The sequence below is a fragment of the Ascaphus truei genome, chromosome 8 (assembly GCF_040206685.1).
Source record: "Ascaphus truei isolate aAscTru1 chromosome 8, aAscTru1.hap1, whole genome shotgun sequence".
NCBI lineage: Eukaryota > Metazoa > Chordata > Amphibia > Anura > Ascaphidae > Ascaphus > Ascaphus truei.
Genome location: NC_134490.1, coordinates 30,333,854 through 30,356,019, shown reverse-complemented (window position 1 = coordinate 30,356,019; position 22,166 = coordinate 30,333,854). Strand labels below are relative to the sequence as shown.

At 46.1% G+C, this 22,166-nt stretch overlaps 1 protein-coding gene across 1 annotated transcript; it reads left to right on the top strand.

The window, feature by feature from the left end:
- The first annotated feature begins 9,328 nt into the window (after positions 1-9,328).
- Positions 9,329-20,678, top strand: ABHD8 (abhydrolase domain containing 8). The gene is made up of 5 exons (XM_075611093.1): positions 9,329-9,711; positions 16,976-17,717; positions 18,816-18,986; positions 19,407-19,623; positions 19,829-20,678. The coding sequence occupies exons 2-5, from the start codon at positions 16,984-16,986 to the stop codon at positions 19,979-19,981; spliced, it is 1,275 nt and encodes a 424-aa protein (XP_075467208.1). The 5' UTR covers positions 9,329-9,711; positions 16,976-16,983; the 3' UTR covers positions 19,982-20,678.
- The last annotated feature ends 1,488 nt before the right edge of the window (positions 20,679-22,166 follow it).

Below are 22,166 nucleotides of genomic sequence, written 5' to 3'. Positions count from 1 at the left end.
TCAAGACGGCATTTAATGCGTCAGAGATTTCCTCCCCTTCAACATCCGCCGCAGGATAACCTCGATCCCGCCCCTCGTGCTGATCCTCTTCAGCCACCCGTGGGTCCGCTTGCGCTTCAGGAATTTCGGCTGGTATTCCATGCCCCTCTTTTTGGTGCGGACAGGCATCAGGGTCCCAAGCGAGGGAAGGGCACGCGCCAGGAAATTGCTGCTTATTGATAGGGAGGAGGGGGGCTGTGTCAGATTGGGCATCCAGGAGAGAGTGGAGAGGGTTCTTAGCGGAGCGCAGAGAGGGATCACCGCCTGCTTCATCAGGAGTAACCTTACAAAATCAAAACAGGAATCGGACAAGTATAAGTATATTTAAATGGTTATCTAACGTCTTTCAGTGATAAGACAGTTTATGAGCCATCAAAGTCACAGGTATATTGTTAGCGTAGTAATTATGAAGCCGCCATTAGTTAAGACCCACCTTAAGAACACACTTGCTTAGGGAAGCATATGAGTAGCACCGTGGCTAATACTATACAAGATACATAAAGCTTGGCCCCCTGCAGACGCACTTAGCAGAACGCCCTCCTACTGTCTCTGTACGTTATTCCTACCTACCAATTAGATTGTGAGCTCTTCGGAGCAGGGACTCCTCTTCTGAAATGTTACTTTTATGTCTGAAGCACTTATTCCCATGATCTGTTATTTGTATTATTTGTTATTTATATGATTGTCACGTGTATTACTGCTGTGAAGCGCTATGTACATTAATGCCGCTATATAAAGACATGCATACGTACATACAAAACAGAAGTAGCTGATTTGCAGAATTCAGTGTTTGCGGAGAAAAGATACATATAACCAAGACAGTTACTTTAAGGGGGTTTGAATCTTTCTAAGGAACCCGTTACACTGAGAAGTTGTTTAACAATATTAGTGACCCTCTAGGTGGGTCCGGGGTTTTGCCCGGAGATTATGGGTTTCAGCCACGTTTCTCCGGGCTACGAGTTCACCCCAAAAATCTCCGGGCGGTAGCATCTTCCCCTTCAAATCAGACATCAAATTGTGCCGCGTTGCCATGACAATGGGATGCTATGTGATGTCATACGGCATTCCATTGTCATGGCAACACAACGCCATGACATCACGCCATTTGTCGTCGCGGAGCCATGCTGACTGGACCTTGCAGGGGAAATGCTGCCGGGAGATGGCACCGGTAAGAGAAATAAATATAGAAATAAATGGAAAACATTTTATTGCAAAACGTCTCTGGGTTAGCGATTCAATAGCAGGTGGCAACCCTGGGTCTGAGGAACCCTGAGCCTGTTTGCAGGAAATCTGTGGAGTAACCTGGTCTCCAATCGCTTATCCCATAGCCACTTGTTAAAGAATTTGGTTATAATTACGATATGCAGACACTGGGGGCTTCACATGACAAGCTTATACTGTCTGGGTTTTACAGATCTCTCTCTCAGAAAATCTATATGGAATTTCAAAAATATCCTATCAGCCAGTCTGTCCCCAACTGTAAAATCCTAATACACCAGCACTGGTATATCCCAACGACTAAATCCTATAGCACCATCTCTATGTGACCTTAGCCATAAATCCTATAACACTAGATCCAAATGATCAAAAACCCTACAACACCATGACTGCCTGAGTCTGGAAACCTGACCTAAAGGGAAACCATAAAGCCCTAGAACTGTAGGATTGCCTGAATCTAATGACACAATCTTAAAACATTAGCACTGTGATCCACACTATAAAACCCTTTAGACCTTTGTGATCCTGTCAGGTCTCATAGCTCTAGAACATTCAAATATTAACTATAAAACCCCATGCCAGCAACACTGTGGGATCCAAGTTTTCAAATCATATAACAGGAGCAGTGTGTGGCCAGAACTATTAAACCTCACAGCTCTAGATCAGACCCGTCTAGCAAACACTATAACAGGAGCACTGTGTGACCCCAACTATGAAACCCTATAACAGGGACAGTGTGTGACCCCAACTATGAAACCCTATAACAGGAGCACTGTGCGACCCCAACTATGAAACCCTATAACAGGAGCACTGTGTGACCCCAACTATGAAACCCTATAACAGGAGCACTGTGCGACGCCAACTATGAAACCCTATAACAGGGGTACTGTGCGACCCCAACTATGAAACCCTATAACAGGGGCACTGTGCGACCCCAACTATGAAACCCTATAACAGGGGCACTGTGCGACCCCAACTATGAAACCCTATAACAGGGGCACTGTGCGACCCCACCTATGAAACCCTATAACAGGAGCACTGTGCGACCCCAACTATGAAACCCTATAACAGGAGCACTGTGCGACCCCAACTATGAAACCCTATAACAGGAGCACTGTGCGACCCCAACTATGAAACCCTATAACTTCACGTCAGAGCAAACTATAAAACACCATACCAGTGGAACTTTGTTACCCTAAAACTGTATGTCCGAGAATACAAACTCATCTCTCCCCCAATCTCCTACCTGCAGCCCCATACCCGGCTCAATGACCCCATCACCGCCATGCTGGCTGACCAGCCCTTCTTCCGCAAGGTTGGATTCCTATTGGCTGCTCCTTGCGCCCAATCACGTGTCTTCTCGCGGGGGCATCTGGGAGTTGTAGTTTCTTTGCAACAAGCTGTTACATACTGTGCATGTCACTACTATGCCAGTAATATTCTCAGTAATCTTTAGACAATTAGCAATAATGTATTGTAATTAGCAATGTCATAATGTTATTTATTAATAATGTCTGCATCACAGGGATATCCAGCTTTTGTTGTATTAATGTCACATACTGAGTCATTATTATTTATTTTATTTATAGCTTAGGCCGCGTTTATAGTCCCGGCTACGGCGATGGCGCATCGCGTCAAAACAAGTTGATTTAATCCGACGCGTGCGCCTATAGTGGGCAAAATACAGCGCTGAAATCAATGGAAAAAGTTTTTTTCGGCATGACGTCAGCGGCATGTGAGTGGTTCAGCCAATGAGGGCGAACCACTCACGGCCACGCCCCTGCCACACCCCCACCACGCACCCCGGTCTCCATCTTTTGTCTCCTACTCTATAAGCAGAAATCGCTTTTACAACGGCGATAGATGACGTCACGCCGTCGTGTCGCCGTAGTCGGGACTATAAGCGCAGCCTTGCAGTTTTCTGGAGAAAAAATTTAATTTGAATGTAAAGTTTTTCACTTTAAAGAGTGAGAATCTATTCTTTATTCAAAATCTAAGAGAATACTTGTTAAAATTAGTGAACCTCTCCTCCAATGAGTGAGACTGCCATCTAATAAGTGACTGCCTTCTAATGAGTTAATATATAAAAAGAAAACAGGACAGGCACTCCAAGATCCAAAGGTGACATTTATTCCTCAATGTTTCGGCTCCCAACGGAGGCTTTATCAAGAGCACCGCTCCGTTGGGAGCTGAAACGTAGAAGAATAAATTTCACCTTTGGATCTTGGAGTGCCTGTCCTGTTTTCTCCTATCAGATGTGCTGCCTTGCAGACACCTGGACGGTCTGCACCCTATTACCACCTTTATCTACACATATGTGAGAGCCTGGTTTTCTGTATCTCTCTCTCTACACAATATGCAGTCAGAGAAGGATTACAGAATAGGATCAACGGGCATCGTAAATAAACAATAGACGGAAAGAGTTAAAAAGTTGGCGATGTTGAGTGACATAATGCTGCCATGTGTATGACAACATCACAGCGGGGCATGCTTTATGATGACATCATCACTGCTTTCTAAGGACACTGTGTAACTGAGCGTAGGATGTACAGTATGTATGCCAAAGCACATGGAAGAATGTATGACCAAGGTATCATTCTTATAGTCTGTCTTAAACTAATCTAACTGTGCTACAAGCAAATATTTGTCTCCTTTTCTTTCATTGGATATTGATGACAAATTTGCATTTCTTGTGCACCTGAAGGGGAAAGTGTTTGTCAATTAAGTGTTCCCTTCACCCTTAGCCCACCCTGTCCTTATTTGGGTGTTGATAAAGACAGGCAGAAGGGGAGAGGGGGCTCTGCCTGTGCAAAGTGTTTGACTTTAGACAATCAACCCGCTCCCCAATTCTCAGCTCACCTTATTTTACAAACTAACTGTAATACTTTATAGAAAATATAGTTATAGGTGTCAGATTTGTAAAAGAAAAAAAAAGGCATCAACTACTCAGGTGTGATCCCTTAAACATGTCATTACAATTAGTATCCTATGGTCCTAGGAGTGACTGATCCCTTAAACATGTCATTACAATTAGTATCCTATGGTCCTAGGAGGGACTGATCCCTTAAACATGTCACTGCCATTAGGACACTATGGTCCTAGGAGTGACTGTTCCCTTAAACATGTCCCTGCCATTAGGATACTATGGTCCTAGGAGTGACTGTCCCCTTAAACATGTCCCTGCCATTAGGACACTATGGTCCTCGGAGAGTGAACCCCTTAAACATGTCACTGCCATTAGTACACTATGGTCCTAGGAGTGACTGACCCCTTAAACATGTCCCTGCCATTAGGACACTATGGTCCTAGGAGGGACTGATCCCTTTTACATGTTACTGCCATTAGGACACTTTGGTCCTCGGAGAGTGAACCCCTTAAACATGTCCCTGCCATTAGGACACTATGGTCCTAGGAGGGACTGATCCCTTATACATGTTACTGCCATTAGGACACTATGGTCCTAGGAGGGACTGATCCCTTATACATGTTACTGCCATTAGGACACTATGGTCCTAGGAGGGACTGATCCCTTATACATGTTACTGCCATTAGGACACTATGGTCCTAGGAGTGACTGATCCCTTATACATGTCATTGCCATTAGGACACTATGGTCCTAGGAGTGACTGATCCCTTATACATGTCACTGCCATTGGGACACTTTGGTCCTCGGAGTGATTATTCATTTAATGCTACAGCCTTATGATATGATGTTGACCCTTTAGCTGTCAGATGGGACAGTGTCACATTGCGAAGGTCAACTAACTGGTTAATAATCCTTAAGGCCAGGTCCCCAGTGGCCGCTGCGGTGCGCGCTACGGTGTGTGCGCCGCACACAAGGCGCAGCCCTCTATGGGACAGACCCAAGTCGGCGTGTGCGCGCACAAGCCGAAATGTTTTTGGCTTTTGGCCGAAAGATTTTTGTCTTTTTTTGTGGAGGCCGAGCATTGGCCACGTCACGGCGGTTGTTCAGCCAATGAGGGCGAACCAGCCGCATGACATCATGGCCGCCACCCGCCCCCTATCGGATCTCCTGCTCTGCTGTGAAAGCACAGCCGCAGACCACAGGTTTGCGGCTGAAATGGGTGCACGCTCCGACGCACGCGCAGCCGTGGCCTCTGGGGCCGAAGCCTAAGGCTGCCTCGCAAGGCTTTGCTGGCTACACTAGGGTTAAATACCTGCCTGCTTAAAACCGGTTAACCTTTTTATTTTGTTACGCCATCAAATAATAACAGTGTTACCCGCACGTGTCATAACCTGACGGTGACACCCAGGGACAGCCCGCCAGCCAATCAGAGAGCGGGAGAGTACACCAACAGAGTTTCTGAGACAGCCAAAATAAATACAGCATGGGGAGAGATGTCACTGACAGCAGCTGTGACCGCTCAGACAGAACGACAGGCAGATAACGTGTGAGTACGGCATATCGGTCATTTTAAGTATTAGCACTGCAGGAGTTACGTTACCACCAGCTATCCTTAACCACTGCAGCGTGGAAGAGGTTAATCTCCAGCTCTTGTAGGGTGAAGCACCTGTGCTTTGGTTCCCGTGGTGGTCCTAACGCCTTTGCTTAGCAATATGTTGCTGGTCTCTCCAGTACTGAAGTGGTTAATCTCCTTTTTTTTATAGGGGTGAAACTCCTGGGTTTGAACTCTCCGTGGGGGGGCGTAATGCATTTGTAACCGAGTTCTCGGAGAGAGAGGAGGAGGGTCCTTTAAACAGATTTTAGTAGTGAATGGGGTTTCTATTTGTATTTGAAAATCCCAATGTGATCGATTAAGACACTTACTTCCATGAAACAAAATATAGCAAATGTATTATATATTTTTATTTTATATATATCATTTTTTTTCTAAAAAGCAAAAAAACGCATGCGCGCGCTGCACGATGTATATGCGTCAAGAAATTGAATCTCCACGGCGGACGACTTTATAGCGGAAGATAGTCTCTAGTCCAATGTAATTATATCACAAAACGATATAAAGGTTCTCAGCACGCAGTCTAAATGAGAATCAGACAAATGTCCATTTGAAAATGAATGATGTATTGAAAAAAAAGATGCAATACAGAATTGCCCCTAATTAAGGCATGGAGAGTACATCTCATCAAACAGAACTATACACTATCAAAAACAATATATACAGGGAGAGGAGTGGAGGAAAAACATGGGGGTGAGAATACACAAGAAAAAAGGGGGATATATATATATATATATATATATATACATGTAGAGGTATCAGTACCGTGTTAGCCGAGCTTCAATAATCAGAAAATAAATAGATGATACCGTTCTGTGGCTAACGAAATGCTTTTATTTGTGCGAGCTTTCGAGATTCACTGATCTCTTCTTCCGGCGATGTTACAATGAATGAAGCAAGGATAACTTAAAAACAGTGTCTCTTGGAATGTCATCTGTGCTTGTCCTTCCCCCGGTGTGGATGTGTTTTATGGCTAGAGGTGTCAAAGGGTAACTGAAAGCAAGTGAAGAAAGAGTGTGTATGTGTATCAGTGTGAATAAAAATGAATGGAGAGCCCACAGTATAAACAGTGCTCTACACAAGGTGTGTGTGGAGTGAGAGGGATATAAATGGTGTGGGTGGGTGTGGAAATGTGAGAGTTTGTAGCACACAGTATGCCAATCTGTTATGCGCAAAACTGGAAAGTGACTTTCTGTCCACCTGTCACTTGAAACCCCTTACATACCTTCGCTACATCAATGACATCCTCCTGATTTGGACCTCTGGCGAACAGGACCTCCTACAGTTCTATGACAACTTCAATACTTTCCACCCGACCATCAACCTCAAACTCACCCATTCTCCGGATGAAGTACATTTTCTAGACACCACCATTACTATAAAGAACAACCAACTACAGACTTCTGTATATTGCAAACCTACAGACAGAGCCAGCTATTTGAGGGACAACAGCTTCCACCCGACACACACCAAACATGCAACCATCTACAGTCAAGCCATACGATACAACCGGATATGCTCCGACACAGCAGACAGAGACCAGCGGATTAAAGCCTTGAGATCAGACTTTATAAACCATGGATATAACCACAGAATTGTAGACCAGCAAATTCACAAAGCCACCAGAATACCAAGAAGTGATCTCCTTGAATACAAACAGAAGGAGACAAGCGACAGGGTTCCTTTGGTGGTCACATATAACCCACACCTAGGAGCCCTACGCAAGATCGCCAGGAAACTACAACCCATCCTCCAGGAAGATACAAGACTGCAACAGGTCTTCCCTGAAGCACCCTTATTATCATACAGACAACCCCATAATCTCAAGAATATTATGGTGAGGAGTAAAGTATTCAGCAGTACAACTGAATGCGGGACAAAACCATGCCAGGACCCAAGATGCAAAACCTGCGCAATGCTCTACACAGCGGACACAATACAAATACCACACCAGAATCGGGAATACAAAATCAGAGGAGGGTTCACCTGTTCCTCCAGCAATGTCGTGTACCTCATCATGTGCATGAAATGCCCAGGGGGCTGCTACTACATAGGTGAGACAGGACAGCGGCTAAACAAGAGAATGAACCTGCATCGCCACAGCATCACACGCGGAACAAGAGACAGTCCTGTTGGCGAACATTTCTCTGACTCTGGCCATAAGATGAACGATCTGAGGGTTGCCATACTCAAAGGTAATCTTAAAACCCCGAAAGAGAGACGGTTGCATGAATACAAATTTATGCAACTGTTCGGGACACTTAGCAGTGGCCTAAACAGAGATCGAAATTTTATGAGTCATTACTGACACTAGCGAACTCTCTTCCCATGAGCGCTAAAGGCCATGTCTGTACATACTGTGCTATATGTATGCACACACAGCTGTCTCTCACACATACTAATACTCCTTATTTTTCCATCCATATACACCAATAGGGACCATATAGTATCCACACACACTTTTAGTTGTGCTACAAACTCTCACATTTCCACACCCACCCACACCATTTATATCCCTCTCACTCCACACACACCTTGTGTAGAGCAATGTTTATACTGTGGGCTCTCCATTCATTTTTATTCACACTGATACACATACACACTCTTTCTTCACTTGCTTTCAGTTACCCTTTGACACCTCTAGCCATAAAACACATCCACACCGGGGGAAGGACAAGCACAGATAACATTCCAAGAGACACTGTTTTTAAGTTATCCTTGCTTCATTCATTGTAACATCGCAGGAAGAAGAGATCAGTGTATCTCGAAAGCTCGCACAAATAAAAGCATTTCGTTAGCCACAGAACGGTATCATCTATTTATTTTCTGATTATATATATATATATATATATATATATATATATATATATATATATATATATACTTAGTTAAGTTATGGTGTTTTTTTACCCACCATAACTTAACTAAGTATGGTAAAAACTATCCTTGCTTTATTTTTGCATGGCCTGTATAACCAACCCCACACTGAGGAGACCCATTAAGGTCGAAACGGCTGTCTGTGGGTGGGTTTGCTGGCTATGCATCTTAACCCTGGCTGTGCTCAAAGCTGTGACCATGCAGCAAGCCTAAGCCTATAGGGAACCATGTTGAATGGGTTTGAAGCAAAAGGTGGCACTGTGTGCTCATTTGCATGTCATTTCCCAGAATCCCTTACTGCAGTGGAAGTGCTGTGTGATAATGGTGAAAGCCGGGGTTGCAGACCTGAGCATATAATAATATTTCCACTTGCTCTATATATATACGTTTTTTTTTTAAAGTTGTTATTCCTCAGGGTTGAAGTATAAAGGATCTTTTAGGAAAAATATTTTAACAACAATAGTTCTACAAATCAGCAAACGACTGGATTATGTATCAACAAAGCATGTGATTAGGCACAGATAATGCCATTAGGGTGGCAGTTTCTGTAAAACTGGTCCTTAAAAACTTCCCAACAGAGAAGGGGTTAACTGTCACATCCTATATAACCAACAGAACCCAGCACCGTTACTAAGGGTGGTGGTATCTCCCATGCAAATCCTATTGGCTGCTGGAGACTATCTGCAAAAGCTGATGATAGGTGCAGTATTTTCACTATCCTTCTCTACACACACCTCCAGGGAGGGACTGTATTGGATTCTGTATGGCAACAGCATGGAAGGGCAGAAGAAACCAAGGCTACAGGGCAGCCTTATCCCATAGATGCTTGTGGGGTATAGGGTAGCAGAGATGGGGAACACCGTGTTGGCAGTCAGGCTGTGTAAAAACACACCACTACCTTTAATTGCCCATGTCACAGAGTGAACCAAATCACAGGGTGTAGGACAGGAGAATTAGAACCTGAGTAGCAGATTCCACTGGATTGGCACTGCAGGATTTGATCCCTTTCTCCCCCTCCTCAACTAACCAGATCTCCCTGTCTGCAAATAAATCCCTTGCACAGACAGCCTCAATTCTGACTCTTCTTGCAATAAATGAGGTAAGGTCTCGCCTATCTTCTATCTTGTATGTTCTATGTCATTGTTGTGCATATTATGCAGGTGTCATTGGAAAACGCTTGTGTTTAAGTTTGAAGGTGGAGAGAACAGAGGCATAACACTGCTTATTCAGCAGGGCTCTGTACATATGCTATGCATGTTCTTGCAAATAACATAACTAGCAATCTGACTATTATCATCATTAAAGGTGCAGACTGCCTCTCTCAATATTATTTCAATAACTTAAGGTGTGACCAGGATTTCATAGGTAGCAAGCTGCACATTATAATGTTGTTATTATGTATATTTTATAGAAGTATCTTGACACATATCAGCTTTCTTACAGATATAAGTAGCAACCTGAATTATATATATATATATATATATATATATATCATCTTTTAGTGTTATGATATAATCTACTCTAAGCAAATACTAGTATGTCTTATACATATTCTTGGTAACAATGTTTTATATGTTTATATTGCAAATACTCATATCAAAAGCTGAACATACACATCAAAGCATTTCTTAATAATGTTCCTGAATAGCAAGGCTGTACATATTAATCTGAAATTAAAATAACGCTGGTCTAAAAATCATTACAACATTCTTAAATATCACATACTGAAAATGTGGGTTATTATAAATGTGGCTCTATAAATATCAAAATGATGCAGAAACATCAGAAATTCATATTAAAAAACTTAGGGTTTTGTATGGGGTGATAGTGATTATATATGTTAATATTTGTGTGTTATATCACCTTTTTATATATATATATATATATATATATATATATATATATATATGTGTATGCATTCTTGTTCATTGACTATAGGTTTCTGGATCATTGATTTGTGGTGTAATGTATTTATATATCTGCGTTAGTCTCTATTTTATGGGGCAGGTGAATGATGATATAGCTGTTATGAAATGCAGAGCAGAGCATTGCATAACCATTTCCCTGGATAGAGATAGCGTTGTTTATTGCTTTTGCCTGCAGAGATAAACCGAGGCCTGTACAGAATCTCTTCTCCCTTCTTCCTGCTAGGCATGCAGAGCATTGCATTACATAGTTTCCTATACTAAGAGGCCTGCAGAGCATTGCATTACATAGTTTCCTATACTAAGAGGCATGCAGAGCATTGCATTACATAGTTTCCCTTTACTAAAAGGCCTGCAGAGCATTGCATTACATACTTTCCTATACTAAGAGGCCTGCAGAGCATTGCATTACATAGTTTCCTATACTAAGAGGCCTGCAGAGCATTGCATTACATAGTTTCCTATACTGAGGCCTGCAGAGCATTGCACTACATAGTTTCCTATACTAAGAGGCATGCAGAGCATTGCATTACATACTTTCCCTTTACTAAGAGGCCTGCAGAGCATTGCATTACATAGTTTCCTATACTAAGAGGCCTGCAGACCATTGCATTATATAGTTTCCTATACTAAGAGGCCTGCAGAGCATTGCATAGTTTCCTATACTAAGAGGCCTGCAGAGCATTGCATTGCATAGTTTCCTATACTAAGAGGCCTGCAGAGCATTGCATTGCATAGTTTCCTATACTAAGAGGCCTGCAGAGAATTGCATTACATAGTTTCCTATACTAAGAGGCCTGCAGAGCATTGCATTGCATAGTTTCCTATACTAACAGGCCTGCAGAGCATTGCATTGCACAGTTTCCTATACTAACAGGCCTGCAGAGCATTGCACTACATAGTTTCCTATACTAAGAGGCCTGCAGAGCATTGCACTACATGGTTTCCTATACTAAGAGGCCTGCAGAGCATTGCATTACATAGTTTCCTATACTAAGAGGCCTGCAGAGCATTGCATTACATAGTTTCCTATACTAAGAGGCCTGCAGAGCATTGTATTAAAAAACCACAAATGGTGTTTCTTCACCATTTCACTTGGGTTTTGTGTGATTAATATTTGGGTTGATTTCTAGTAGCGCACTTTCACCCACTTTTTTTCAGAGCATTGCATTACATAGTTTCGTATACTAAGAGGCCTGCAGAGCATTGCATTACATAGTTTCCCTATACTGAGGCCTGCAGAGCATTGCATTACATAGTTTCCCTATACTGAGGCCTGCATTGCATTACATAGTTTCGTATACTAAGAGGCCTGCGGAGCATTGCATATTTTCCTATACTAAGAAGTCTGCAGAGCATTGCTTACCTCTGCAGAACATCACTTAGTTAGTATGGAGACTTGCAGAGCCTCTTATTCTGCTAATAACCTGCAGATTATCGCATAACCTTTTAAACATTAAAGATCTCCAGAGCATCATGTAACCTCTCTATTACTACAGATCTGCAGAGCATCACTTAACCTCTCAATTACTACAGATCTGCAGAGTCCTTAACCTCTCACATACTGTGTTCCCGGTCTCACAGACACAGTGACACCGCCTATCAAATAAGTAGGTCAGAGCTGTGTTCTGAGCACACGGATTTGTCTATCTCTGAATCATCACATCCAACACAGCCTACTGAGTGACAGCTCTGTGTGACCCCACGCAAGTGACAGCTCTGCGTGACCCCACGCAAGTGACAGCTCTGTGTGACCCCACGCAAGTGACAGCTCTGCGTGACCCCATGCAAGTGACAGCTCTGCGTGACCCCATGCAAGTGACAGCTCTGCGTGACCCCACGCAAGTGACAGCTCTGCGTGACCCCACGCAAGTGACAGCTCTGCGTGACCCCACGCAAGTGACAGCTCTGCGTGACCCCACGCAAGTGACAGCTCTGCGGGACCCCACGCAAGTGACAGCTCTGCGTGACCCCACGCAAGTGACAGCTCTGCGGGGCCCCACGCAAGTGACAGCTCTGTGTGACCCCACGCAAGTGACAGCTCTGCGTGACCCCACGCAAGTGACAGCTCTGCGGGGCCCCACGCAAGTGACAGCTCTGCGTGACCCCACGCAAGTGACAGCTCTGCGGGACCCCACGCAAGTGACAGCTCTGCGTGACCCCACGCAAGTGACAGCTCTGCGGGGCCCCACGCAAGTGACAGCTCTGCGTGACCCCACGCAAGTGACAGCTCTGCGTGACCCCACGCAAGTGACAGCTCTGCGTGACCCCACGCAAGTGACAGCTCTGCGTGACCCCACGCAAGTGACAGCTCTGCGTGACCCCACGCAAGTGACAGCTCTGCGTTACCCCACGCAAGTGACAGCTCTGCGGGACCCCACGCAAGTGACAGCTCTGCGTGACCCCACGCAAGTGACAGCTCTGCGGGGCCCCACGCAAGTGACAGCTCTGCGTGACCCCACGCAAGTGACAGCTCTGCGTGACCCCACGCAAGTGACAGCTCTGCGTGACCCTACGCAAGACACAGCTCTGCGGGACCCCACGCAAGTGACCGCTCTGTGTGACCCCACGCAAGTGACAGCTCTGCATGACCCCACGCAAGTGACAGCTCTGCGTGACCCCACGCAAGTGACCGCTCTGTGTGACCCCACGCAAGTGACAGCTCTGCGGGACCCCACGCAAGTGACAGCTCTGCGTGACCCCACGCAAGTGACAGCTCTGCGTGACCCCACGCAAGTGACCGCTCTGCGTGACCCCACGCAAGACACAGCTCTGCGGGACCCCACGCAAGTGACCGCTCTGTGTGACCCCACGCAAGTGACAGCTCTGCGTGACCCCACGCAAGTGACAGCTCTGCGGGATCCCACGCAAGTGACAGCTCTGCGTGACCCCACGCAAGTGACAGCTCTGCGGGACCCCACGCAAGTGACAGCTCTGCATGACCCCACGCAAGTGACAGCTCTGCGGGACCCCACGCAAGTGACAGCTCTGCGGGACCCCACGCAAGTGACAGCTCTGCGTGACCCCACGCAAGTGACAGCTCTGCGTGACCCCACGCAAGTGACAGCTCTGCGGGATCCCACGCAAGTGACAGCTCTGCGGGACCCCACGCAAGTGACAGCTCTGCGGGACCCCACGCAAGTGACAGCTCTGCGGGACCCCACGCAAGTGACAGCTCTGCGGGACCCCACGCAAGTGACAGCTCTGCGGGACCCCACGCAAGTGACCGTAGGGATAGGATACAGAAAGGAGAAAACCGGACGTGGGTACATTTAATACATCACAGCCAGTTCATCTGGTTATACACTTTGCTAGAAAATACTTAATTCAATACAAGAAATAGGATCTGCCAAGTTACCTTTATACATTTTGCAGGTCCATGTAGGGTGACCATATTTTTCCCGTGACAAACCATGCAAATGTTGCGAATGCGCAAACGGCAAGCGCCGACCGAAAACTGGGACTGTCCCGGCACAACCGGGACTGTCTGGTAACCCTAAGTCAACGGTAAAAGTACATGATTGTTTACATGCATAGATAATTAGGAGTACTTGTCATTAATCCGAGGGCCCCAGGTTGAAGCTATCATAGGTTCCAGAGAGAGAACTGGAGAGCCTCTCCATTAACATAACGCTCTTAATTCTATTTAATTCTATTTATGATACTGGTGGAGGGTTCGTCTGTTTCCAGTGGCTTGCTATGTAGCACCTGGTAGCCATGAGAATATGAACTATTAATAACCAGGGCCGCCAAGAGGGGGGTAGGGCTGGAACCACTGTCCTGGGCCTGGTTGATGTGGGGGCCTGGCCTACCGGCACTGGAAGTTAGGCTCTGCCAGAGGTCAGGCCCAACAAATGCGTCCGACTGCCGGGCCCCAGCTGCTGAGGGAGTCTCTCTCCCACCGGGCCTATAGTTGGTGGGGGCCTCTCTCTTGCCTTTCCCCTCCAGTCCTGCCGGTCCGCGTCGGAAGTTGAGCCTGCCCGGCAGTCAGGCCCAACTTCCGCATCCGCACGGGACCGACGTGCCCCCCCAAGATAAGAGGTGTGTGTTTTGGGGGAGGGGAGGTGGGGGGGAGAGAGAGATGGGGGGGGGGGGGCAAGAGGGAGGGTGGTATGAGAGAGGGGTATAAGAAATAGAGGGGGGTCTTACAAAGGTTGTCGATATTGGAGGGGGGCCTAGTGGAAACTTTAGTCATGGGCCCCGGGAAAGCTGCCTGCAGCCATGTTAATAATTGATCATTTTGTGTTATGTACAAGGTATTCATCTCTTTTTTTAAGAAATCAGCAAACATTCAGCACAAAGCTTCATTGAGAAGGACCATGCGGCATGCACAAGACCAGCACTTGGTGTTATCAATAACACTGTGAGGTTAAACATCGGCCCATGAAGCATATTACATTAGGTATTGCACAGCTACACAACTAGTTAAATCAAGTGGTCCTTATCTTACCAATAGCTATGGTTACTGCATCTGGTAACCATGGCGACAGCATCACTCTGTCAGCATCAGCTCAGAAGTGATGCTAGCGTGCTGGCTTATTAAGGGTTAAATTGTGGCTGAGCTGCTGTTGGCCCCTTCGCTGAATCCATGAATAGCTGTAGGGAGCGGTGTGAAAATATTCTAACACATACAGGATTTGCAATGGGGTGGGAGCATTCAGCTTGCTATGTAACTCCGTGCCTGATGTTAACGTGTTCCATTACATCTGATTCAAAGAAGCAGTCCTACATAACCAAAAAAAAGGGTTTTGAAACAACTTTTCAGTTATAATCGGATTCCCTAGAAAGAATAAATCCCCCTTAAAGTTACTGTTTTACTTATTTGTATCTTGTAAAAACATCTCACCGATGATGGTACCATAATTACTTTGCAAACAAACAGACTGAGCTAAACTAATAATTTTGATGAGTGACAAACAGTCTTATCACTAAAACATATTAGATAAAGATTGTAAAAACTTCCTAAGCATTTGTTTACTATGGACATTTTTTTTTTTTTTTAGTTAAGTGTTCAGACTTAAGCAAGGTATAAATACTGCAGGGATCGGGGTTGAGTTATAAGGCAAATTTGCCATAGTGGCCATATTTAAGAGGCCCAGCAAAAATATGTTCTGCATCAATGAGATGTAAAAACTGCTAGAAGATTTGAAAACAAAGTTTGTAAATGGGATCAAAAGGATAGCCATTAAAAAAACCAACCTGTTAAATTGGAAATATAATTGGTTTATTTCCCAGGAGACCTGTATCCTCTTGCAATGCATTGTGGTCCTTTGTGGATTAGCATTGCAAATGAGCACAGTCAGAACATTGTGTATTGAGGGGGTGGGTGGTTGAGATCCACAGACAGCATCTGCCATCTATTAACTAGTTCTGGGGTAGCCAACTCCCGTCCTCAAGGGCCACCAATAGGTCAGGTTTTCATGATATCCCTGCTTCAGCACAGGTAGCTCAATCAGTGGCTCAGTCAAAGAACCTGAAAACCAGACCTGTTGGTAGCTGTTGAGGACTGGAGTTGGCCACACTACAGCATCTGCTCCTCAGGGCCTCTAATTGAGGGCATAAGAGCGAAGATGGTGTGACGGAGTCACCTGTGCTGAAGCAGGGATATCCTGACCTCTTGGTGGCCCTTGAGGACTGGAGTTGGCTACCACTAAACTAGGGGGTTATTCATTAAACTGCAATTGTGCCAACAGGGGCGCTAGGTTTCTGATGATAGTGCCCCAACCGGTGCTATCACCGTTGAATGAATAACCCCCACTATTGCCTTTCACTGCACCCGGAGTGGCTGTGCTCCAACGTGTGACCAAAGTGAACTGCAGACAGTGATACATGGGCTGAAATCGGTGAGATCTGGGGGCTGAGACACGTGCTGGTTTTTATCAGCGAGACTCTAATGAAGTCCATGAGATGCTGCAAATCAGCGAGGCTCCCAGGAGAGGGGGGAGGAAAAGATGCCATTTGTCTTTGATGCTGAAAATGGTTGTCCACGTTTGTTCAGGGTTGGCTCTGTTGCCTTGATCCCTCTTTAACCTGCTCCCCCTTCCGAGTAGGTCCTTGGATTAGGAAGGGTCTGTAGAAATCTGATGAACCTATCACTGTGCTGGACAAAGCAATACTTAGTCACCCTCCCCCCATCCCACGACCGATATAAACGAAAGCAAAATACATTTTTACATGTTTTAACCTGTAAGCTTTAAATGTGTTAAACGTTGCTTCCCATTGGGAGGAAAGGGCTATGTAAATAAAGTTGTCGTTATTATTAATGTTATACCAGTTTGAAAAAGAGGGTTTTTTGCGACTTTTACTGCCGCTGCAGGGCGATGGGGGGGCTGGCACTGCGTTCATTGGAAGGTTACATGCATGCTGCCACTGTAAGGGGGAAGGGGAGGCTTGCACTGCTGCTGCCCTGTGTCACTCTGCTCTCTTACTACCCCGCAGGACACACCATGCTGACCAGCTTAGCAGAACGCATCATGTACTGCCTGACAGGCAAAACCCCCAACTCCGTGGGACCATCGGACACTCTAGAGACCAGCGACGGCTACGACTTCCTGGAGGTGAAGCCGGGCCGGGTCCTGAGAGTGCGGCACATTTTGCCGTCCCGCCCAGGCGGCGGGCTGGAAGTACCGGAGGAGGGAAAGAACCCGGGGCGTGGGCTGGTGCATTGCAAGCGCCGGATCACCGTCTACCGCAACGGCCAGCTGGTCATTGAGAACCTTGGTGCCACCCTGCACTCTGAGATCCTGCAGTGCCAGAACGGGAACTCTGAACCAGCCGGGACTCTGGAGGTGGAGCTGTCTGACTTCAACAGCATGGGCAACGATAGCGTAGTGGTGAAAGAAGGCGAAGTGCCCACCGGCAAGCGCCGAAAACGCAAACCCAAGAAGGTGGTGCTGGTCGACTGCCAAAAACGTGTGACGGGCTGCAAGGGCACCCACTCAGACGTGGTTGTGTTCTTCATCCACGGAGTCGGGGGGTCCCTGGACATTTGGAAGGAGCAGCTGGACTTCTTCTCCAAGCTCGGTTACGAGGTGGTGGCGTTGGATTTGGTGGGGCATGGGGCCAGTGCTGCCCCGCAGATCGGTGCTGCTTACACCTTCTCTGCTATCGCAGAGGATGTGAGGAGCGTGTTCAAGCGCTACGCCAAGAAGAGGAACATCCTGGTGGGGCATTCGTATGGGTGAGTTGGTGTTAGAAGTAGGATTTGCAAACCAAAATATGAGGATAAGATTATTTTGTGCAGGACTTGCAGAAATTTTTTTTTGTGAAGAAATACTAAACATGTAAATCTGAAGGGGGGTATCGAGTACTGAAACCTTTTATTTGAAGCTCAAAGCACAGCTGTTTTTTTGGTAGTGTGGCACAGAACCACTTTATTTACCCACCTCAGCCACTGGAGAGAAGGGAATATGACCGAGACTTTAAAATACCCCAATGTTATTAAAAAAAAAAAAAAAAAAGGATTTCCAATGCTTTGCTGGCTCCACTGTCAGTGTAGTGGTTAAATGCAGATGACCAAATAGGAGCTTCAGAGACAGAATAACAAATATTCTTATCTTCCTTCCATTCCTAACCATTCTCCCACATCACAAGTGCCTCCCTGGTTCCACTCCAAGAGCCAATTCATGCTAGGAACTATACTGAACTAATTCCACTGACCATGTTTAAGGGGTCTCATCTGGGGGATTGGTGCTTTTTATTTTATTAAAATCTTATAATATAAGTATTTTTTTTTTTAATCATTTTTTAAAGTTAGACTTTGGAGGGGTTTAATGGGCTCTGGCTGCTCCCTTGTGTGTGATGTCACCGTGTGATCAGCAAGTGCTCGTGCAGCCAGAGTCCCCCCTCCCCACCCCATCCCATATATTTATTGGCTCTCTGCTAAGGACAATGTGGGATAAGGGTTAGGAAAACACCTGGTTAACTAATACTTTTCCAATTTAGACGCCCCTAAGAATGTTAACTTGTAACTAATAAACAAAAGGAAATCAGCTAAACCATTGCTATTAGCAAACTGGGGAATCCAGTTAGACTGTTAAGTGTGTTTTCTGACAAACTGTGAGATTGCTGCTTTAAGTGATGCAAATTGAAGTGTTCGTTTATATGCTGGAGGGCTGGATGTTTAACAAATAGTAGTGGATGTAAGGGGCAACAGGATTAGTGCTCAGTAGAGACAAAGGGAGCATAAGAGGCAGACACTCTACAGCCTTCCAGCAAGATATCATCTGGAAAAGGTTCCCTCCTTACCGACCTCCCTGTTTTTTCACCCCCTCTCTAGAGTCTCCTTCTGCACTTTCCTGGCTCACGAGTATCCAGACTTGGTCCACAAGGTGGTCATGATCAACGGGGGAGGTCCCACAGCACTAGAACCCAGCCTGTGCTCCATCTTTAATATGCCCACGTGTGTGCTGCACTGCCTGTCTCCCTGCCTGGCTTGGAGCTTCCTCAAGTGAGTTTTTCCAAATTGGGAATATTTATATTAGAAAATAGACATCTAAGAAGGGATCCGATCATTATATACAGATATATCCAAGGCCAATAGAAGGAACTTTCAAGGGAACTTTTTTCAGGACAGTACAAGTGACAGGTAATCATCCATTGACGTCAGAAGAAAGGTAATCATCCATTGACGTCAGAAGAAAGGAGTTTTCGCCCGCAGTACAGCATGAGATGTGTATGGGGAATCAGCAGTAGGATAGCAGAAGATGCTACAGGACACAGGTAGGGTTTGAGTGGAGGGATCAGTCGTACAGTAGCAGTAGTACCTACATGCGGCATACTTGGGCTGGTAAGGGGTTGCATGGCATAAAAGGTCAGTATTGGAATAACAGAGGGCTCAGTAGTAACTCTCCACTCTCTCCCCCGCCAGGGCCGGCTTTGCCCGCCAAGGTGCCAAAGAGAAGCAGCTCCTGCGAGAGGGTAATGCCTTTAACGTGTCCTCCTTTGTGCTGCGCGCCATGATGAGCGGCCAATACTGGCCAGAGGGCGACGAGGTGTATCACGCAGAGCTCACTGTGCCCGTCTTGCTGGTGCATGGCATGCATGACAAGTTTGTGCCACTCGATGAGGACCAGAGGATGGCAGAGGTACCAACTCCCACCCAGAGCGTGTGTATAATGAGAGGCTGGTATGAGAGACTGTGTGTATGAGGGGATCCTGGCACTGCCACTGTCTGTATATACATGGAAGGCTCCACATGGCAGTGTCGGTGTGTGAGGGGACCATGCAGAAGTGGAGAGGGGGTGATTTTAGTTTGTTGCTGAGTGGGACCTTCCCTCTCTCCCCCCCTAGATCCTCCTGATCGCCTTCCTTAAGGTGATAGAAGAGGGTAGCCATATGGTGATGCTGGAGTGTCCCGAAACCGTTAACACCCTACTGCACGAGTTTTTCCTGTGGGAGCCGGAAGCGCAGAGCGCCGTTGCAGAGGACGCTGGGAATGAGTGAAGAGAGGAAGCGAGAGAGGAACAGAAGAGGGACATTTCTGCTGTAACCCAAGCCCTGGAGTCAATCCACGTTTGGAAAAAGGCCTACGGTCTGCCAAGGCTTTAAACAGAGACTTTGGTTCCAAGATGACTGCGCGTTGGCTGAATACTACTTCCGAGAGGGCAGGAACTGGACGGAGAACAGACTTGGGAAGAGGGACGTACCCAAAGTTTCCCATAAGCCTCCTCCACTCTGCCTATAACCTGGTCCCTCCACTGGTGAATCCAGATGTGGCAGCATATAGTGAGAGGAGTGAGCACGGCAAAGGTTGAGCACTAACAATGTGACATTGTAAGTTAAGGTGAAAACAGAACTAAGAAGACTTTTAAAAGGTGATTTTTTCCCCCAATACAATCTAGTACATATTTATCTGTTTCATGTTGCAGACAGATTGCAGCAGTTCACCCCTTCACTGCCAGAAGAGGGTCGCTCATGTTGGAGAACGATGTATATGCATTTTTTATGCCCGTCTGGTAATGAAGGGGTTAATGTAAAAATTTGCTGAAATCACTCTGAGAACAAAACAAAGAACCACCACCTGTTCATGTATTTTCTGTGGCTCACATTTAAGATGGCTGCCCCACTGTTTTGCTTCTACTGTAAACATTGGGGTTATTCAGAGACAGTATTAATACTAAGTAAACATTGACTTCATTAATCATTTGTGAAGTGTTTTTCATTTTACAGTTAAAGTTGTTGTTTTCTTTAAGCAGAAATTGACAGATAAGTGGAACTTTTAATGCATAAAAATAGGAGAAAGTAACACCTCCTATTGCCCCATATAACCCCTCCCTATAGCTCCATGTAACCCCTCCCTATAACTCCTCGTATTGTGCCATATAACCTCTCCATATAACTATTGCTCCATATAACCGCTCCCTATAACTCCTCCTATTGCTCCATATTACCGCTCCCTTTAACATTTCCCAACTCCCAAGCTCACACACATTGATCAAACATTGGAGCAAAGACCTTGATACACTGAGACTAAATTTCAGCTGAAAATGACTGTCACTCCAAGAATGTTTCAAAATTGCCTTCGTGCAGTGGTTCCCAACTCCAGTCCTCAAGAATCCCCAAGAGGTCAGGTTTTAAGGTTGTCCCTCCACAGGTGGCTCAATCATTTTGACCAATTCCCCAGTGCTGAAACAGATATCCTTAAATCAGCAGTCTAAGCTGCCGTTTTTTATCCTTTAATATGTGCATCAATACAATCCACGCAATGATAAGTAATTAGCTAATCAATGGCTGAAGATTCAGCTCGGGGTTCACTAAATGGCTTTCAGTGCAGCAGAAGTGGACCAAAGATGCAAAGTTCTGTGGGAAGATCATGTGACCAGGCAGACACAAGATACAATTGGTGCACTGCTGGAGAGAGGGCAGAGCCTGTTTCAAAAGAGGAACGGGATGTGACTTTGTAAATGGTTGCTATAGAAACAATGCTTATGTAACACATGTTCCCCCACCCTCTGGGAGATTTCACTGTTACCTGTGAGGCTTACGGGATTGCCGAGTGTCCGCCGATGGTAGTGGGAAATACAGGACAGGCTTTCAGGAAATAGAGCGCTCATCTCATACATGGGTGCAGCGCCTCCATTCCCCGCAGGCCCCAGCAGTGCTGGGTGCAGTCCCTGCAGGAAAAACCTTCTTGCACTCCCCCTGATAAACTGCAGTCACAGGCAGGAGTATAAAAACAGCAACTGGTCTTTATGGAGTACAGCCGTACACAATCAACAATGCATTTCCTCTGGTCCCTGGAATCAACACCCAGGGCTTGCGGACCCCAAAGGTCTATCCTTTGCTCCCCTACTCCCTGGTGGAGAAAGGGGCAACAGCTCCCAGTCCCCTACAGGAGGGGATAGAACAACCACCCACTCCATTGAGAGGAGAGAGTAGGACTGACTGACAACTCCCAGCTGTTACCAGGGGCGGGGCTTCAGGTCTCAACCCTGTGTTGGTGGCACCTGGGCCTCAGGCCCTCCCTGTCACTCAAGGAAGCTGCTTCCTACAGAAGGGTGTATATTTAACCCTAACACTGCCTGCACTAGTACCAGGACTTGTGTGTAAGGCTAAGGCCCCGCTCCCTCAGTCAGCGCGCCCGCACTGCAGACAGGCGGGGCGCTAACAGACACAGACCACGATATGC